We start from the raw sequence: 18,446 nt of genomic DNA, 5'->3' as shown, positions 1-18,446 counted from the left end.
CAAAACTTCCACCCTTTTTGGTACTTACACCAATTCAGACCTTCCCTATTCAAGATTCTTATTAGTTGACAAAATAAAAGGCAAATGAGATTGGAACTTCATTCAAGAACAAGGCTACAAAGAAAGAACATATAAATAGGATTCATGCAAGTTCTTAGCACAAACAGAAAGAAGTAAACAGAGTTCAATCAATTGATTGGGCAACATCACAGATACAGAAGTTACTTTGAGGGCTCTTATTGAATCGATCAAGTCTGCCAATTTCCGAAAACCTGGAACACATTCTCATGTCTCATGTCATCTCAACTTGGCCAGCTCCCCTGGGCTTGGGCATAGGCACTTCAACATCACCGTAGACTGAACTCCCATACCTTGAGTTCTCAAGCTTGTCACCTTGACCCCAGATAGCATAGGCCTCCTCCCCATGAGCTGCTTCATCCCCAATCTCCATATCCTCATCAGACATTCTCAGGGGCACGATGAGTTGCACCACAAGACATATTAGGCTTGTGGCTATGACGTTAAACACAAGCACAAACACAATCCCCAGAAGCTGAATTCCAATTTGCCTGAATCCCTTACTGACTTCTCCCATGTGAAGGCCATAAAATAGGCCAACATAAGTGGAATCTACACCAACATCGTAGCCATAGAACAAACGGTTAAGCTTTGGGGAAGCAAATAGACCGGTCAGGATTCCTCCAAGGCTTCCAGCAATGGCGTGAGTATGCAGAACAGCCATTGTATCGTCCACTTTCTGAAGGAGCTCAGATTTTTTGTGGACAACCATCATGGTGAACCAGGGAATGGAGCCTGAGAAAATCCCCATGATTATGGCTGCCCATCCTTGTACAACCCCTAAATCAAAGATAAATAACTTCTTGTAAGCATGCTTTAATTTTCACATTTTAAGCACAACATATGGAGCTAAATTTCCTATAAAATGTAAAATTGTAATGACTAACTCTCTCTCCCGTGTAGATATTCTCTGCCTTTGAGTCCAATAAGCTCACGCGACTTTATACTGTGCCAATAAGATTAGGAGGAGCGTATACACATATAGCATAAGATATTTTTTTCATAGTTTAATGTTTTATGTTGCTATATATGTATAAGTTTTTTTAACATTGTAAATGCATTTTAAGGTCATACGGACAATATCTACATAATTGGGAATGAATTTTTATCAATAGTATCAGAATCGATTCTCAATCCATATAAGAGTTTGTTTAGCTTGAGTTGGGTGTACGTCTTTTTTATCCCACAATCCTATGAAATACAATAAAGATATTATGATTGCATAGGATTGATTGTGATATCTCACATCGAATAGGGATAAAAAATTCATAACACTATATATATGGACTCCTCTTAACATGTAGACATATTTTGGACTCAGAACAAATAATATCTACCCATTGAGAGTAAGTTTTTTAAAAAATGTCTTCATTTTCATGTCATCCAAACATGGTCACACGTCTAGCCAAATGAAGTTTATCATGGAACATATTTGCAACAAAAGATCAAGGCCTAGGTCAGTGGAATACCAGCTGCAGGTGTGATGCAAACCAAGCCAGTGATCATGCCTTGCACTGCACCAATTATAGAAGCTTTTCCAAAGACCGCAATGTCGAGGATTAGCCATGTGAGCAGGCTAGTGGCAGTGCACACATGCGTGTTCAAGACAGCCAACGAAGCATCGACACTCACTACATAAGGATCCCCGCCATTGAACCCTGTCCAACCCATCCACAGCAATCCTGCCCCAGCCATCATAAGAAGGATGTTGTTAGGAGGGAACCTTTCTCTGTCCTTGGTTAGCCGAGGACCAACCTGCAAGTATAGGACATCACACAAATCATTTCAGATAGAGTAAAAAGAAAAACAGAAGGACATATGGTTGGTTAATTAGGGTTCCTCCATACCCAGTATGCTGCAGTGAAGCCAGCAACCCCAGAAGACAAATGGATCACATATCCACCAGAGTAGTCTATAATCCCAGCCTTAGCGAGAAAACCTGATGGACACCATATACTAAATGCTACAAAGGTGTATGAAAACGTCAGCCACAAGGGCACAAACAACATCCACGCGTAAAAATTCATCCGCCCCAACAAGGCTCCCGCAATCAAAACCAAAGTGATCGCTGCAAAAACGAATTGAAAAAACACCATTGTCGCCTGTGGGAACTTCCCAACAAAGGCCGGGTCCAGGAGATAAACTTGGTCCAAGGCAAAATTAGCCTTCCCCCAAAATGGAACAAGCTTCGTCCCAAACGACATTCTATATCCCCACCCCACCCAGCAGATAAGGACACAGGCGAAGGCGTAGAACGCCATGAAAGCTGAATTCACAGCCCATTTCTTCTTCACTGCACCTCCATAAAGGATGATCAGCCCCGGAACAGTCTGGAGACCGACGAGAGTGGCGGCAGTGAGTTGCCAGGCATTGTCGCCTTTGTTCATCCATTCAGGGCTCGCCTCATCGGGCAGTAAGTTGGGAGGAAAAGGAGCATCAGCCATGCTCGTATCGAGAGCAGTGCAAAATCCCACAAAGTAAGAGGAAGAAGACCGCTGTGTATTGCAGGTCTAATAGCAGATTTATATCAAGCTGCTGGGCTTATTAATATATAGTACGCCCATGGATTGATACTCACGATAAGCTGTCACTAGGATAGTATCAAATATGTCATAGTATGGATTGAATTTGCTGTATGAACATTCTTTATATTTCGCTTCTGTCACTTCTAATCCATTTTTTTGGTATTTTGGCGGGCATTTCAACCACCCCGACGGTAATCCCGAGGATCCTTCATGGCATAGCCAGTTTGGCAGCTTCAATAGCGACTCTTGCATCCTTCTGTTTACAAAGCTGTCTGCTAATCATCCGGTGCCACATTCTATGGAACCCCAGGAAGTTGATGAGCATTTTAGTGATTGTAGGAGGCTGGCAGCCATCATGGCCGCAAACCAGAGGATCTTTGATTATTGGTGATAGTCTGGCAACTGTTTGTTTTTTATGGCCAGTGAGTTTGCAGTTGATGTTTTGTCTGCTAATTAGCCAAGAATCTTTAGTACACAGAAAAGCAAAATTAAATTCAATGGCTCAATGCTGTGATCATGAACCAGCAAATACAAAGACTAGATAACAAAACTGGGCAAAAATGAAAAGCACCCAAGTAATGGGATAAAGTGGTCTGTCTAAAGTTGGTACAAAAAGGAGATTGTTAGGACAAGATAGCGATTGGACGCATAAACCAAAGCCATTTTTGCCAACTATTTTTTAAAACCTTTGTGATTCAAAACAAAATAAAAGGAATTTAAAAAGAAAAATGAGTTTTTATTTTTAAAAACAAAAAACAAAGTGCTTCCGAGTAATATATTCTATTTGGGAACGGTTTTTTATAACAATTTTTCAAAAAAAAAAAAAAAATCCCACAGAAAACATATTTGGCCAACAAATACTATTTTTCATTTTTTATTCCTAAAAATAAAAAATAGAGAATTTTTAGATAATATATTTTAGTTTTTTTTTTTTGTTGTTTTCATTTGTTTTGTAAAGGCCATTTTAAGAAATAATTATATAAACATGTCAAATGATTAAAAGTAAAACATTATATACAAAAATTATTTTTAAAATATATTTAAAAATCTTAAAAACCTTTTAGATTTTCAAACAAAATTTTGTTCTATAAAATTTAAAGAATAGTTTTTAAAAACTATTCTTAAAAGCTATTTTTTATAATTGTTTTCAAAAAAAATTATTAAATTAGTCCATATTTTTTAGTTGTTTTTACTTATTTTCTTATGATTATTTTAAAAAATAATTATATAAATATAAAAAAATAATTTAAAAAAAATACAAATAAAAATTATTTTACAAACATATTTTAAACAGATTAAAAATATTTCAAGTTTCTAAATCGACTTTTCTTTTTAAAAAATGAAAAAAAATAATTAGCCTTAACTATTATTTAATCATAATTCATTCGGTAAAAATCTACATTGACATAATCATTTAGTTTAAATTTTTGGACTTTGAACATCAAAGCAGCAACCACAAAACTTAAATTTCATTCTCAATCTTCTTCTTATTTTCTAAATTACCAAACGAGTAAAGAACAATAATTTGGCTCAAGTTTCAAGACTTCAAACACCAGAGCAAACAACAACCTCAAAACTCAAATTTCATTCTATTTTATTTTTTTCAACAACCAAACAAAGTAAGGAAGAGATTAAAAAGTTGGTACAAGTGTTTCTAAAAAATGGTTGAAAAGAAAACTTTTAAGTTGACAAATAAGAGGAGATGAAAACACTTTTAAGTTGACAAATAAGACGAAATCTAACAGTAATAGGTATTATCGGGATGATTAATTATACAGTTATGAGAAAAATCTAAGGCTATGGATTATGATACGAAAATTCAATTGTTTTGTTTTTCAAAAGCCAAGCGAAACAAATAAGAAAAAGTTATTCCTCCACTCACATGGATTTCTCGGTTGAATAATCGATAATATAGTCTAAATTTAAAGACCAAGTAAAAATTGGAGACAATCAGTTGGATCATCGATAATATAGTCTAAATTTAAATACCAAGCAAAGATTGGAGACAACTAGGTGGATCCAGACAACCAACATCTGTTTTGAACAATTCTATAAGAGTCATGTAGCTATTAATAAAAATATTTTTATCTCTCACATTTCATGTATTTTAGAGGCATTGCCTCCTACTACCCTTTTAACACAATTGTTCCTGATTTTAAATATATTATTATTATTATTATTATTATTATTATTATATAAATTTTTATTTATATGTTTTGTTAGTCTTCTAGTTGAGATTTGGTGTGGTGAATTCTCCATTTTAACCCAACCCTATTTGAGTTGGGTTGGGCCAACCCACAAACATTTACATTATTATTTTATTTTATTTTTATGTTTACCTATAAAACAAAATTTTGAAATGTTTAACATTAGTGTTCCTTATTGTAAATAAATTATACTATTTTACAGACTTGCAGTAAACAATTTTCATATAAAAGGAATTCCAAAAGTCATTACCACAAGAATTTTCACATTCTAATTCTTTTTATTTAAATTTATTATTTTTTTACACTTCTCAAATTATAATTAATTAAATTTTTGTTATATTTTATCTAATTATTCAACAATTTTTTTTTCAAATATCTTATTTCCATCTTTATGTTGTATCGTCACTAGATATGTTTACGTGTAAACTAAATATATGTTATTTAATAAAATTTACAATGTCTAATTTTATAAAAATTATAATTGATTTGTGATCTTTGGAATGTATGATATATTTTAAAAACTAATGATAAAAATATTAGTTTTCATGGAAAGATTGAGAAAATATTTAGATAAAAAATATCCGTCAGATTAGAACCGAATAAAACTAATAAAAATGTTACAACAAATTTTAAAAATAATAAAAGAAACAATAGCACACATATTAAAGGTTTTTTTGGTTAATTTCATTCACCTTGATGTTTGAAATTAATATTAAAATTAATCTAATAATTTAAATTATTTAAAAATATCCAAATTATATTAATAAAATAATTTAAATTGAGTTGCAATTATCATTTATAGTGTTAGTAATTTAATAAAATATCTTAAGCAATTGTTGAGTCTTGATTTATAGTTGATTTACAACTTCAATCAAAATCCCAAAATTATAAATGTTGAGAGATAAAAAGCAGGGAAAACCGATTAAAATGGATGAAATCATCCCTACTTTGCAAAACTAACATTTTACTTATTTTCAACCTAAAAAATATTTTTGACAAAAATATCCTCATCTTTTTTATTGTAAATATAACCTTTCTTTTAAAACACACGTGTGAATAATGTAAATGTTAAATGATATTTATGTTAAAAATAGGTTACTCTTCAAGTTAAAAAATGAGAGAGGTTGATTTTACAAAATTGGGATCTCTTCATCCCTTTTAATTAATTAATCCTAAAAAATAAAAGGTAGCAATGCATCGAGAAAATTCTTTCTCTTGTTTGGTTTGCTTCCCATTGAAACTACTAAACTATTGCACTTGGTGGTCCGCCTAAGATGATCTACCTTAGACTTCTCTCTTTTAGCTTCCTATCTTTGACATTAAGGCAGCTTAGAATTAGGTACTTCAGCCTCTCTCCTCTTTTGTCTTAATGTTTTAAGGATCACTATAAGATTAAAAAAGATCTTAATTGAATTGAGAATGAGGTATTTATAGGAAATTTTTGTTCCAAATTGGAGGTCATATAAATTTAGGAACCGCTAATAGCCATTAAATTGCATCTAAATTGATTTTTTGATCAAATATTACTCTTGTATCATAAAAATAGTTGTTAGAAGCCCCTTATAATCATTGGATCAAGATCAGATTATATTATCACCCTTGGATCAATTATATTACCATTAAAGCCTTTTCAAAATACAAAAAGATGTCAACATTAGGTCTCATCATGAACCTACCGTCCTATGATAATAATATATGATATATGTTATTAAAACATTCGATTATGTAACAGGTGGAGCTTCATAATCTCTTTAACTAATAATAGTTATATTGTTTTTATAATAGTTTTTAAAAATTACATTTCTATCAAATTTACCAACTAATTAAAATAAAATTTAGATAATATTAATTTATTAACTAATAGCTCATATGGCTTGCACGTGGATCACATCTGGCATTTTGAGAAAAGAGGTGTCAAAGGCAAAGAGTTTTGGGATCCTGATGTCAACTAACAGTAGGCCCAATTCAAAAGCCAATTTTAGGCCCAAGACTGTTCATTGGCGGCCAATGGTTGCGAGGGTTTAAGGTTTGTAAGCCAACGGGTTTAACTTCTCTGGTTTCTTTCCTCCTCCGCTGTCTCTCCATTGTCTTGAACCTCTCTCTCCTCTCGAATATCTCACCAGGACAGGTAAACAATGTCCGCAAAGAGAGCTACGCTTCTTACAATCAACTCTCTCACTGCTTTATCCAAGGTATGTCCTTCTCCCAACTCCTCCTCGGCTTCATCTAAAACCCTAACTTTATTGAAGAATCTTAGTACTGCCGCTGAAAGAGCCGATTTTCAAAATCCTAACGGGTTTCAAAAAGAAAATTCTCCAGAGAATCAGCAAAACCCTAATGGGTTTGACGCAGACAATCAGAATCATATAGAGTTTCAGCAAAAACCAAATGGGCAAAGCAGCCCGGCTGGGTATTTTTCCGGAAGCCCACAAGGGTTTTATGGAGGCAACTCTGTGGAGGCTCAACAAAGCATAAACCCTAATGGGGGTTTTGAGGAAAACCTTAGAAATGAATTTCACAGGAACCCTGTTGGGCAAAATGTGAATTTTAATGGGTATAATGGACAAAGTTTCCGGGATTTGCAGCAAAATCCAGATGGGCTTTATGGAGGAAACTCCATGAACTCTTCCGAAGTTCATCAAGACTTAAATCCTAGAGGTTACGGGGAATATGCTAGAAACGAGTTTAAGCAGAACCCATTTAGCCAGAGTGGAAATTTTAGTAGGAATTATAGGCAAGGTTCTGGAGGCTTGCCGGCAAATCAGAACGAGCTTTGTAGGCAAAGCACTATAAATGAATATCAGCAGAACCTAGTTGGGCAAAGTGGAAATATTAATGAGTATTGTGGGCAAAATTATGGAGAATCATTGCAAAAGTCGAATGACTTTTATGGACAAAACAGAAATGTACAGAACTCATATTACAGTGAGGGACGAGCAGAAGTGAACCAGAATCGGAATGGGAATTGTCAACAGATCATATCGGAGACTCTGGGAGACCTAAATAGGAATTATGGAGAAAATATCAGGCAATTTCAGCAGAGCCCAAGTGGATATCATAGAGAAAATCTACAGCAGTATCAGCCAAGTGAGAATATGTACTATAGAGAAAATGTTGGCCAATATCAACAGAACCCAAATGTTGGTCAATATCAGCAGAACCCAAATGTTGGTCAATATCAGCAGAACCCAAATATTGGTCAATATCAGCAGAACCCAAATGTTGGTCAATATCAGCAGAACCCAAATGTTGGTCAATATCAGCAGAACCCAAATGTTGCTCAATATCAGCAGAACCCAAATGTTGGTCAATATCAAACAAACTCTAATGAGTTTCAGAATAGCATGGTGGGTTCTCCAAAATCAAGTAATTACAAACCAGATGGAGAGTCTTTAGAAGCTGCAGAGAGTAGCCAATATAGTGGCACTCTTGAGGAGGTGGATGATTTCTGCAAGGATGGAAAAGTAAAGGAAGCTATAGAAGTTTTGGGATTGTTGGAGAAGCAGCACACTCCTGTGGATTTGCCCAGGTACCTGCGGTTAATGAAGGCATGTGGGGAGGCTAAAGCACTACAAGAAGCAAAATCTGTTCACGAGAGCCTTATCAAATCAGTATCCCCTCTCAAAGTGAGTACTTATAACAGGATCCTAGAGATGTATTCAAAATGCGGTTCCATGGATGATGCATATGCAGTGTTTAAGAAAATGCCAGAGCGCAATTTGACATCCTGGGACACCATGATAGCATGGTTTGCTAAGAATGATCTTGGAGAGGAGGCAATTGATCTGTTCATTCAATTCAAGGAATCAGGACTGAAACCCGATGGTCAAATGTTTATTGGGGTCTTCATGGCCTGCAGTGTCTTAGGCGATGTCATTGAGGGGATGTTGCACTTTAATTCAATGAGCAAGGATTATGGCATTGTTCCATCCATGAAGCATTATGTGAGTATGGTGGACATGCTGGGTAATTCAGGGTACTTGGATGAAGCACTGGAGTTCGTTGAGAAGATGCCGCTAGAGCCAAGTGTCGATGTCTGGGAAACCTTGATGAATATATGTAGAGTTCAAGGGAATATGGAAATCGGGGATCGCTGTGCTGAGCTTGTTGAGCATCTGGAGCCCTCCCGCTTAACCGAGCAATCAAAAGCAGGCCTTGTACCAGTGAAAGCTTCTGACCTTGAGAAAGAGAAAGAGAAGAAGAAATTGGCCAGTCAAAATCTTTTAGAGGTTAGGAGCAGGGTCCATGAATATCGAGCGGGGGATACATCTCATCCTGAGAATGACAAGATCTACGCAAAACTAAGGGGATTGAAGGCACAAATGAAAGAGGCTGGTTATGTGCCAGAGACCAGATTTGTGTTGCATGACATAGACCAAGAAGGCAAGGAGGAAGCTCTTCTTGCTCATAGTGAGAGACTTGCTGTTGCTTACGGCCTTCTCAGCAGCCCAGCGCGTTCACCTATTAGGGTAATCAAGAATCTTCGTGTTTGTGGTGACTGTCACACTGCCCTGAAGATCATTTCAAAGCTTGTTGGCAGGGAGCTCATCATACGAGATGCTAAGAGATTCCACCACTTCAAAGATGGATTGTGTTCTTGCCGGGATTATTGGTGAATGAAATTCAATTACAGGTATTTATTATCCCTATTATTTTTCTAATATTTTTCCCAGTGCATCATGATACACATGGTTTTTGGTTTTAATATGGCCGCACGGATTCTTGTTAAGGAATAATGTATTGTTTGTTTCATGGGTTTGACCTGAAATATTGTGAATGGTTGACTCTCTGATGGGACACATCTCAGTAGAATGCGAAAGAAATTGATACGCTCTTTTGAAAATCTTGGAGGTTATATTTGCTGCCTGTATGAAGTTCCTTTTTGTGTCCCCTGTTGGCAAGGATATTGCTTCATGTGGAAAGCTTGTGTTTACCAATTGAATGTTCTCTGGAAGCACAATTGGGTTTAGCTTTGTATATTTCTGCCATAAAATAGCACATAACTAGAAAATGTTTAAATTTTTGCCATGATGGTTGCTTCAAAAATAGAGTTGTTTTGGTATTGAAAAGGGCAGAAACTATCAGACAATATCCGAGGCCAGAGTATGACCTCTTTTGTTGAATGTGAATTTCCAAACATAGGTTGCAATGATGATGAAGAAACCTAATGAACATTATTTATTTAGCTGTAAGGTGAAAGATTTTTGTCTATTCCTTTTGTTTTCCAAGTAAGGTTGTGGAGTTTCTTTATGATAATTAATCTATGTTTGTCTCTTCTCTGCTATTTTGTATTTTTAATCACACTTCTTGGTGGTAAGCTGAAATAGAATTGCAAGTCTCATGGCATAAACAATCTATTCAGGTTCATAAGTGGGAGTTTTGGTCAAGCTTGCTTGCTTGCACGTCTTAAACCATTTATAAGAGCAATTCAATCCTTGCAATTAATGGTGGTGGAAAGACAATGTTGAAGGGTCTCCCTGCAAAAATGAGGTGACGCGCAAGGAAGAAAACATCAACCCTAGAAGGCATATGCCTTAAAGGTTAAGCCATGACAAAGGCATGCCTTGAGGGTTAAGGCGTAAGCCTCAATGGAGTCATTGATGTATCAAAAAAAACAAAAATCAAAACAAATATCAAATACAAATAGGACAAGACAAGAGAAAAGAACCCTAATCTTGACAACTCTCTCTCGTCAGCAATGTGTCTCTATGTTTTCTCTCTTGTCGAGGTTGCCTCCTCTCTATTTCACGGTGGACGTAGTGTTAAGTACTTCTTTCATTTCTCCCTTTGCTCATCTCTCTCTAGTTTCTCCCTCTGTTTTTGTCTTCGTTTCAACTTCTGTTTTCCTTTGCTTCCATGTTTTTTCCATCAAGCCAAACCTACCACTAGTGCCCTTTTGATACCCATCATATATATGTATGTATATATATAATTAAGTTTTTTGCAGTGGAATATTTTCCTTTCCATCTAAATAATTATCATATTTTAATTTTTTTTTTCCTTTTCTCATTCTATGATATGTTTTCAGGTGCATGTTGAGGCGTGCTTCATGGCGAAGCGCCTCGAAAATGCGATGAGGCGCAAGGAAAAAATGCATTAGACTTGCGGGTCAAGGTTTGGCAAAGGCACGGCTCAAGTGCGCTTGTCATGCCTGGAGGCTTGAGGCATAAGCCTCAGTGGACTCGTCGATGTATTATTTGGAAAGACATTAAAGAAAGGTGTACAATCACAAAAGAACAATTATTTTATTTTTCTTGTTTCCCTTTTTATTAATTAAACTGAATTAATTCTTCCTCAGTGTTTGACCTGTCTCATTACTACAAGAAAATTTTAGGATATTGATTAGTTTGCAATCTCATTCGGTTGCATTATAACATAAATATATGAAATCGGGTACAAACAAATGAGATCAAAGTATAAAAGAATGAAACCAAAATACAAATGAATGGGATGCGGGTCTAGAACAACCGAACAAAGCATTGTGATTCGGTTGGACTCTTGGTAAGTCCCGCCACGTTCCTTCTTTCCTTCTTCCAAACCTGCTTAACCCTATCTCCACTTCTTTCTCCTTTTTTCTCTCATGTCTCCATAATCTAAACCCAAGTTTTGGAAACATAATTAATCATATTAACCACATTTTATATCCCCTTGTAACCTATAAACCTACCCAAAGGAATCAATATTAGCATCAAATTTCTTTTAAATTATAAGACAAAAAGGCTAAAACCTAAAGTTAAGGAATGTCTTTGTCCCCTGTTACAAATTCAATGGGATCTTATTAGGGTAAATTTTATGGCATGCTTAATTATTTCATTCATTAAGAATTAGAGGAAAGGGAGCCATTCCCCAATAGTGGGATAATTGTGCTTTAGGGATTTCAAAAGCATATAATAGGGTACAAAGGCTATAAAAATGCATAATTGGACTAAACGTCCATGACATATGGATGTACAAAGATATCCTATTGACTTGGCATATGATGTAATCGTATATTAAAATTCTCAAAAGTAACTTAACTACAAAGGTTGATTGGCGATCAAGGGAAATATCAAAAGACTATATTTGGTTGATTTGATATAAAATGTGATAGGATAAAAGAGAAAAGTGAATGATGAAATACATCTTTTATATATGAGATATGTTAATTTCACACTAAGATATGAAGTATGCATATTTCATTTCATGTATCATAAATTTATTTTTTTTATATACTTATTTTGCAAAATAAATTTTTTCATTATAAATTAAATTTATGGTTAAAAAAGTATTTATAAAATAATATTAATATATGATATATAAATTATTTTTATATATTTAATAACATAATATAAAAAAATATTTATAAAGTTTAAATATTTTAATCATAAATATTATTAAATATAAGAAAATTTTCACTTTTTAAATAAAAAATATTCGAATGTAATATAACTTTTATTTTAAATATTAAAAATAATATATATTCTATATTATTTTTTATTTTATCATTTCACAAATTAAATATAACATAACATATCGTTTTGTTAAAGAATAAAACGATATGTTTTGAATGTAAAGACATATATCAATCCACTAGGTTAAGTTACCACATTTTGTAGTGGAAGGAGAAAATTATGAATAATTATGAGAACATATTTTTTAGAAGTTTCACTTCAACGACATCAATTTAAAGTTATTTTTACCAAATTTGAATCGAAGTGCAAAAAAAGTAAACTCGTTAATAAATGATGCTAGAGTGCTAAAGTGCAGCTCTTTATTAAGTTTGAGACAAAAATCCCTAAATTAAATATAACTTATAAGAAATGAACAAAATGCATGTCAAATTAAACAACAGTTTTACATTAACCAATATTTTTCTTAGCCTAATTGCTGGTAAAAATTGGAAATATTGCATGAAGGTGCAAATAATCAAGTGTCCGTTTGAATATATTTTTTATTTTTAAAATTATAAAAATAATATAAAATGTAAAAACTCTTAAAAACTTACATGAAAAAGAAATGGTCTTGAGAACTATTTTAATAATTCTTTACATCTATAATAATTTTTATTAATAAAAAGTAAATTACATAATTTAATTTGATTGTAGTATAAAACCATATCTTGCTTTGATTTTCCCAATTTCATCCCTAGAGACGACAATACGACGTCGTATGATATGCAACTTTCGTGAAGGCACTGAGTTGGCGCCGCTCTCTCTCACAGGGGAAGCACCCATCAATGGAGAAGGGTTTGTGCAAACCCCAAGGTGAGGATCCATGGCGAGTCCTCGAATTCTACAGTGGCATCGGCGGAATGGTTCTCTCTCTCTCCCTCTCTCTCTCTCACTCTCTCCATATGTGTAGATGCATATATGTGTTCGTTATAATTTCAGTGTATCTCTGCGTGTATGTTTCGATAGAGATACTCTTTAAAGAGGGGAGGTGTGAATGCGAAAATTGTGGAAGCATTCGACATCAACAACATTGCCAACGATGTTTATCAACACAATTTCGGTCACCGCCCTTGCCAGGTTTTCTTCTCTTTCCACCTCAACTCCTATTCGCAATATGCAGAAAAACCCTTTTTCTTTAGATTTTTCAGAATTTGGCATTCACCTCACTCTACTTCCTACTCTTTGGTTTAAATTTTAATTGTGCTTAGAATCAAATCAACATAAATATAAACTTTTTTTTCCTTCTTTTTCCTTATGTTTCTCAGTAGCAATTAAATGGAGGAATACTGCTTTCCACCCGAAAGTAGGCAGCTTTTTTTTTTTTTTTTTGCTTTTGGGCTGTTCATGAAAACGGAAAATCCTAATTGCCCATTTTTCAAATTTTTGGTATTTGGCTTTTGAGCTGCTAAAAAATAAGAAAATCAGAGGTACCCATTTCAAAATTTTGACATTTGGCTTCTAAGATGCTTAAAATGGACTTTTTTTTTGGGTCCTAGGGTAACATCCAGAGCCTTACTGCTGCTGATCTTGATAGATATAGAGCTCATGCATGGCTTCTTTCTCCTCCTTGCCAGCCATACACCCGACAAGGTGAACTATTGTTGCTTTCCTTTTCTTGTTTTTTGAATTATCTTTGGATTGATGATGTTTTCTCAAAATACTTTGTGATTAGGTCTCCAAAAGCACTCTGGCGATGCCCGGGCATTTTCTTTTCTCAAGATTCTTGAACTTATACAACACACCTTGCATCCTCCACTTATGCTTTTTGTTGAGAATGTTGTTGGATTCGAGGTCTGTGAACTTGGCATATAAATTTTTTATTTTCAATCAAGTATTCTTTGCTTATCTTTTGTACTGTCTTTTTTGTTGCAGACATCTGATACACACGAGAAAATGATTGAGATATTATCAAAAACTGGTTTTGTTACCCAGGAATTTATTTTGAGCCCAATACAATTTGGCGTGCCATATTCCAGGCCACGATACTTTTGCCTGGTAAACGCTGTCTCACTTATCACTATTATTATTGTCATTATTCTTATCTTTTCCATATAAGAATGAACAAGGGGATGGAACTTAGGATGGGTTATGAATTGGATAAATATTTCCCTTTAAAAATTAGGGTTGTTATAAAAAATCAGGTCTCATTCAAGGTGGTTTGTGGAAGTTCATGCAATTCAAACTAAAAGCCTAACCAATTTATGGTCATTTGTTGGATACAAGGGTGGAAAATTATCATGATTTTAAGAAGTCCTATACACACACTTGTCCAGATTTTTAATTGATAAATGTAATCTACTTATTGCTACAGGCAAAAAGGAAACCTTTATCATTTGAAAACCAACTCTTCAATAACCAACTACTTTCAACTCCAAGCCCATTATTTGGTCATGAGGATGACTCACTGATTGATGAACATGATCAATCAGAGAAGATCTGGGATAAGTTGCTCCAATCATGTGAGCCAGTGGAGAGATTTCTTGAATTCAAGAATACTATCAACCCATTAGAAACAGAGTCCAGCTACTTGGACACCCTTAGTGTTTCTACAGATGCTTCTGGAGAGTTGGAGAACAATGAAAGAGACAGATCTGACAGTAATTCTTGGGACCAGTTTTCTGTTCCATTGAGCTTGATAGAGAGGTGGGGAAGTGCTATGGGTATCCTTGCTTATTCCTGTTGATTACCTGTACCATTTGTAATTAGTCATGTTGTACTTTTTATTGAATAAACCCCTCTCTGTCTTTTAATGAATCCTTAAAAAGATCATAGATATTGTCTATCCTAACTCAAAGCGTTGCTGCTGTTTTACAAAAAGTTATTATCGGTATGTGAAGGGTACTGGCTCTCTTTTGGCAACTGGCCAGGTATGAATTTCAATTATGTTCACTGTTTGTTGAATATCTGAGTGAGTCCTGTAAAGACAGTCTCTTAAACAGCATAGAGCTGATTCGTGATAGATATTCTTATTTTAAAAACTTAGTCTTGATTGTTTCTCATATTATATCAGGCACTCTTGCAACCATTAGTTTGGACTACTGTTATAAAATTTTGTCTGTTTAGCTGGTCTGGTTGCTTTGGCCATTACATGAAGGTTTCAGCAACCTGGCTCATCACAATGTTTTGAGTTCATCATACTTGATCAAATGGACTTATGGGCTTGTTTGCCATGGCAGTTCATTTGTTTGGTGAGCTCAAATACTTATTAGCCCTTAGATGTGATGATCTTATTTTTATACATGATGTAAAATTTAGGAATGGTTGAAAGATTGCAGAATTTTTTTAGCATCCAATAGTGTCTAATAGTTATTATTTATGTTGGATGGATGCGACCAAAAACCCTGGTCTAATTCAATCAGGCATTTCACTGGACCAATATCCAGATTTAGTTTCAAAATATTTGATTGTTTAGTTCACATCCCACAATTAATTCGGCCCCCAGTGTTCCGTGCAACCCATGGTAGTTCTCTGCAACACTCCCAAGATCTGAGTTAAATTTAGTTTGCATTCAAGGTTAGTTCACACTATAGAAATTATTGCTATGACCATTTTCATTTTTCATGACTTCTATAAAATGGGCGACTTGCAGTCAAAGAAGGATAAAGCATCCTCGTTGGAGGAGCAGTGTCTTAGATATTTTACCCCTAGAGAGGTGTGTAAATTTTGCTCATATCTCTTTCTTCTTTTGTCTTTGTCTCTTATCAACTAATTTATGATTTTGATAGCTTTTAGGTTGCTAATCTGCATTCTTTCCCAGAGGATTTTCACTTTCCACAGCATGTAAACCTTAGACAGCGGTATGTTACATTTATCCCTCTGTTTTTGTTATTATGATTTTGTGTGAGGATTGGATGAAAGTAGGAACAATGAACTTTGACAAATTTTTACCAATTTACCAATAAAATAGATGGGAGATCTGGTTAAGAAACTATAATTTACCCTAAGCTCTTGCTAGTCTCATGTTGCGTTTAGTTGTTAGATAAATTGACATTTCTTTTCCTAACATATTCTAAGTTTTGTGTTTATTTTTCACTTTCCAGTTAAATTGTGGAATGAAATATAATTTTTATGATCTTAAGATAATGTTTACATTGTCAATAGGATTAGTGATCTAAAGCATGTATTTCACATGGAAACCAACTTTTGGAATCCCATAGAACTGTTTCCCAGTCCTACAATCAAGTGGCTCGACCCTTGACTTAAATGTTGCATGGGTTTGAGTTCTAGTGTGGGTAGGTTATGTTTCTTGGCGGATGATATTTTAGACATAAAAATTTTAGGATATAATAATAAGACTTAGCTAAAAAGGATCCCAATAATGAATATGGACACGAGGATAGATCATAACAAAGAATAAAAGCTTTTTTCCTTCTCTTTTATCTATTTCTTTTCTTTTCTTTTCTTTATTATATTTTAATATTACTCTAAAAGGTCATGTTCCAGCAACTCTCTCTTTCTTCAATGTAACTATCTGATAAGGAATGTGGTAGTAGTAAAAGGAAATCAATTAGAATCAAAGAACCATATCCAAAACAAAATATGAGTATTAAACAATGATGCTATATATACTCACACCCATAAGGTGTTGTGTTGATATGAATATGCTGGGTGAAGTTGGAGAATCCGAGTATCATAGCTTCCCTTTAGTAGATAAAACCCAGAAAATTGGAGAGACCAAGTATTATAGCTTCACTTTATAGGATGAAACCATAAAATTTTGTATATTTTCATCATCTTAGCAGTTGCCTCTCCTCAGGAAAGCTCCCTAGAAGTTTTCTTCTTTAACAGTCCAATCCTTAATAGTATCATGTTTCACCATTATGTTTGCATGTCTCATCAAGTGCCACATATAATGAGATATATTGCTGTTCCTATAAAAGATATAACGCTTGCTTTGATGAAACTGAACATTCAGCTCCTTCTGAAAAAGTCCTATTAGCATGGAACAATTTATATGTTTTCATGGGTAGGGTGTTTTATAGTGGAAATAAGTAATTACCACATCATAACTGTTATCTGTTTCTTTTAATCTCTGACCTGTTTGCATAGTTCCCAGTTGCATCTTTTTCTCACTGTAATTCATTTTCAATCTGGACAAAAACATGGGTATGCCTTCAGCCTTCTGCTAATCCATTGGCCTCGTAGTAAGAGTACAGCAAAGTTTGGTAAATCATAAATATTTGTGATGAATAAATTTTGTATATAATTGAGTTGCTTTTGTATGCAGATACGCATTGCTGGGGAACAGTCTAAGCGTAGCAGTGGTTGCTCCATTACTTACATATCTATTCACTGAACCTTCAGGATTGTAGTCAGTCCCACTCCACAATGCACATTTTCAATTTCTTATAGCAAAGGCATGACCCATCCATCTGGATTCCTATAAAGCTCAATGCAAAGCAAAATTTATCAAATTTCCTGTTGTGAATATAATTGGGATATGGACAGTATATTCATTTGAGGCTGTAAAGCAAATTGTATCATCACATTCAACACCACACAATCTTGTTAGAGGAAATTCTATTTGTAGTTCTGCAAGATGGGATCATCAGATTTGTCCCTTTGCCTCCCCAAGTGGACATGTTATAAGAATTCTGTCATATGGCTCAAATGGGCAAAGCAAATCATTTTTTTTTTTCATTTTATTAAAGGAGGAGAATTTGTTTTAACTTTTAATTAAATATTAAATATGAACTTCTAGTAGTCATTAATCAATCAAATTCTTATGATTATCATTATGTTTGATTTGGTATTTTTTTCATGAGCATTTGATAGTTGATTGAAGAGATCATGCTAAGGGGTTCATGAGTCAAGAATAGAACTAAGGATTGGGACATATGAATCACGGATCGGGAAAATTTAGGGTCTGTTTGGTAATTGTTTTAAAAATAGTTTTGAAAAATTATCTTTTTCTTATACATAACATTGCAAGTTTTATATTATATTTATGCTTTAATTTTTCATTATCAATGCATTGTATCATAAAATTTGTTTTGCAGACATAATTAATGATATCATAACCAATAGAAAGTATATAATTTTCTTATAAAAATTATTAGGAAAATGTTAGGAACATGGTGGCATCTATGAAGTGAAAAAATGTATATGATCAAAGTTGGGATATAAACAAATAGATATGTGGCATCATCTGATTGGTGGTGTATTTTTAGAAGGTTTGATAATATAGCCAGAGGCAAATTATTACT

At 34.3% G+C, this 18,446-nt stretch overlaps 3 protein-coding genes across 4 annotated transcripts; 2 read left to right on the top strand and 1 right to left on the bottom strand.

The window, feature by feature from the left end:
* Nucleotides 1-65: 65 nt before the first annotated feature.
* On the bottom strand, nucleotides 66-2,862 carry LOC117913172 (ammonium transporter 3 member 1-like). Its single transcript, XM_034828120.1, has 3 exons — nucleotides 1,926-2,862; nucleotides 1,548-1,833; nucleotides 66-858 (listed from the first exon to the last, which is right to left on the bottom strand). The coding sequence occupies exons 1-3, from the start codon at nucleotides 2,520-2,522 to the stop codon at nucleotides 293-295; spliced, it is 1,449 nt and encodes a 482-aa protein (XP_034684011.1). The 5' UTR covers nucleotides 2,523-2,862; the 3' UTR covers nucleotides 66-292.
* Nucleotides 2,863-6,851: 3,989 nt separating this feature from the next.
* On the top strand, nucleotides 6,852-11,107 carry LOC117913552 (pentatricopeptide repeat-containing protein At4g32450, mitochondrial). The gene is made up of 2 exons (XM_034828550.1): nucleotides 6,852-9,443; nucleotides 10,839-11,107. Exon 1 carries the CDS (start codon nucleotides 6,946-6,948, stop codon nucleotides 9,424-9,426), a length of 2,481 nt encoding a protein of 826 aa, XP_034684441.1. The 5' UTR covers nucleotides 6,852-6,945; the 3' UTR covers nucleotides 9,427-9,443; nucleotides 10,839-11,107.
* Nucleotides 11,108-12,947: 1,840 nt separating this feature from the next.
* On the top strand, nucleotides 12,948-17,880 carry LOC117912626 (tRNA (cytosine(38)-C(5))-methyltransferase 2). 2 transcript variants are annotated; one of them, XR_004651029.1, is made up of 10 exons: nucleotides 12,948-13,103; nucleotides 13,207-13,317; nucleotides 13,737-13,830; nucleotides 13,913-14,031; nucleotides 14,113-14,235; nucleotides 14,552-14,900; nucleotides 15,013-15,107; nucleotides 15,830-15,892; nucleotides 15,966-16,037; nucleotides 17,468-17,501. XR_004651029.1 is itself a non-coding variant. In XM_034827300.1 (10 exons), exons 1-10 carry the CDS (start codon nucleotides 13,026-13,028, stop codon nucleotides 17,550-17,552), a joined length of 1,182 nt encoding a protein of 393 aa, XP_034683191.1. In that variant the 5' UTR covers nucleotides 12,948-13,025; the 3' UTR covers nucleotides 17,553-17,880. The 2 variants fall into 2 exon arrangements, 1 of the variants encoding a protein (XP_034683191.1); XM_034827300.1 differs by having other exon boundaries at nucleotides 15,973-16,037; nucleotides 17,468-17,880.
* Nucleotides 17,881-18,446: the final 566 nt, after the last annotated feature.

Source organism: Vitis riparia, chromosome 4 (genome assembly GCF_004353265.1).
Source record: "Vitis riparia cultivar Riparia Gloire de Montpellier isolate 1030 chromosome 4, EGFV_Vit.rip_1.0, whole genome shotgun sequence".
NCBI lineage: Eukaryota > Viridiplantae > Streptophyta > Magnoliopsida > Vitales > Vitaceae > Vitis > Vitis riparia.
Note: the sequence above shows the minus strand (reverse complement) of the source record. Positions and strands in the feature narration are given on the sequence as shown.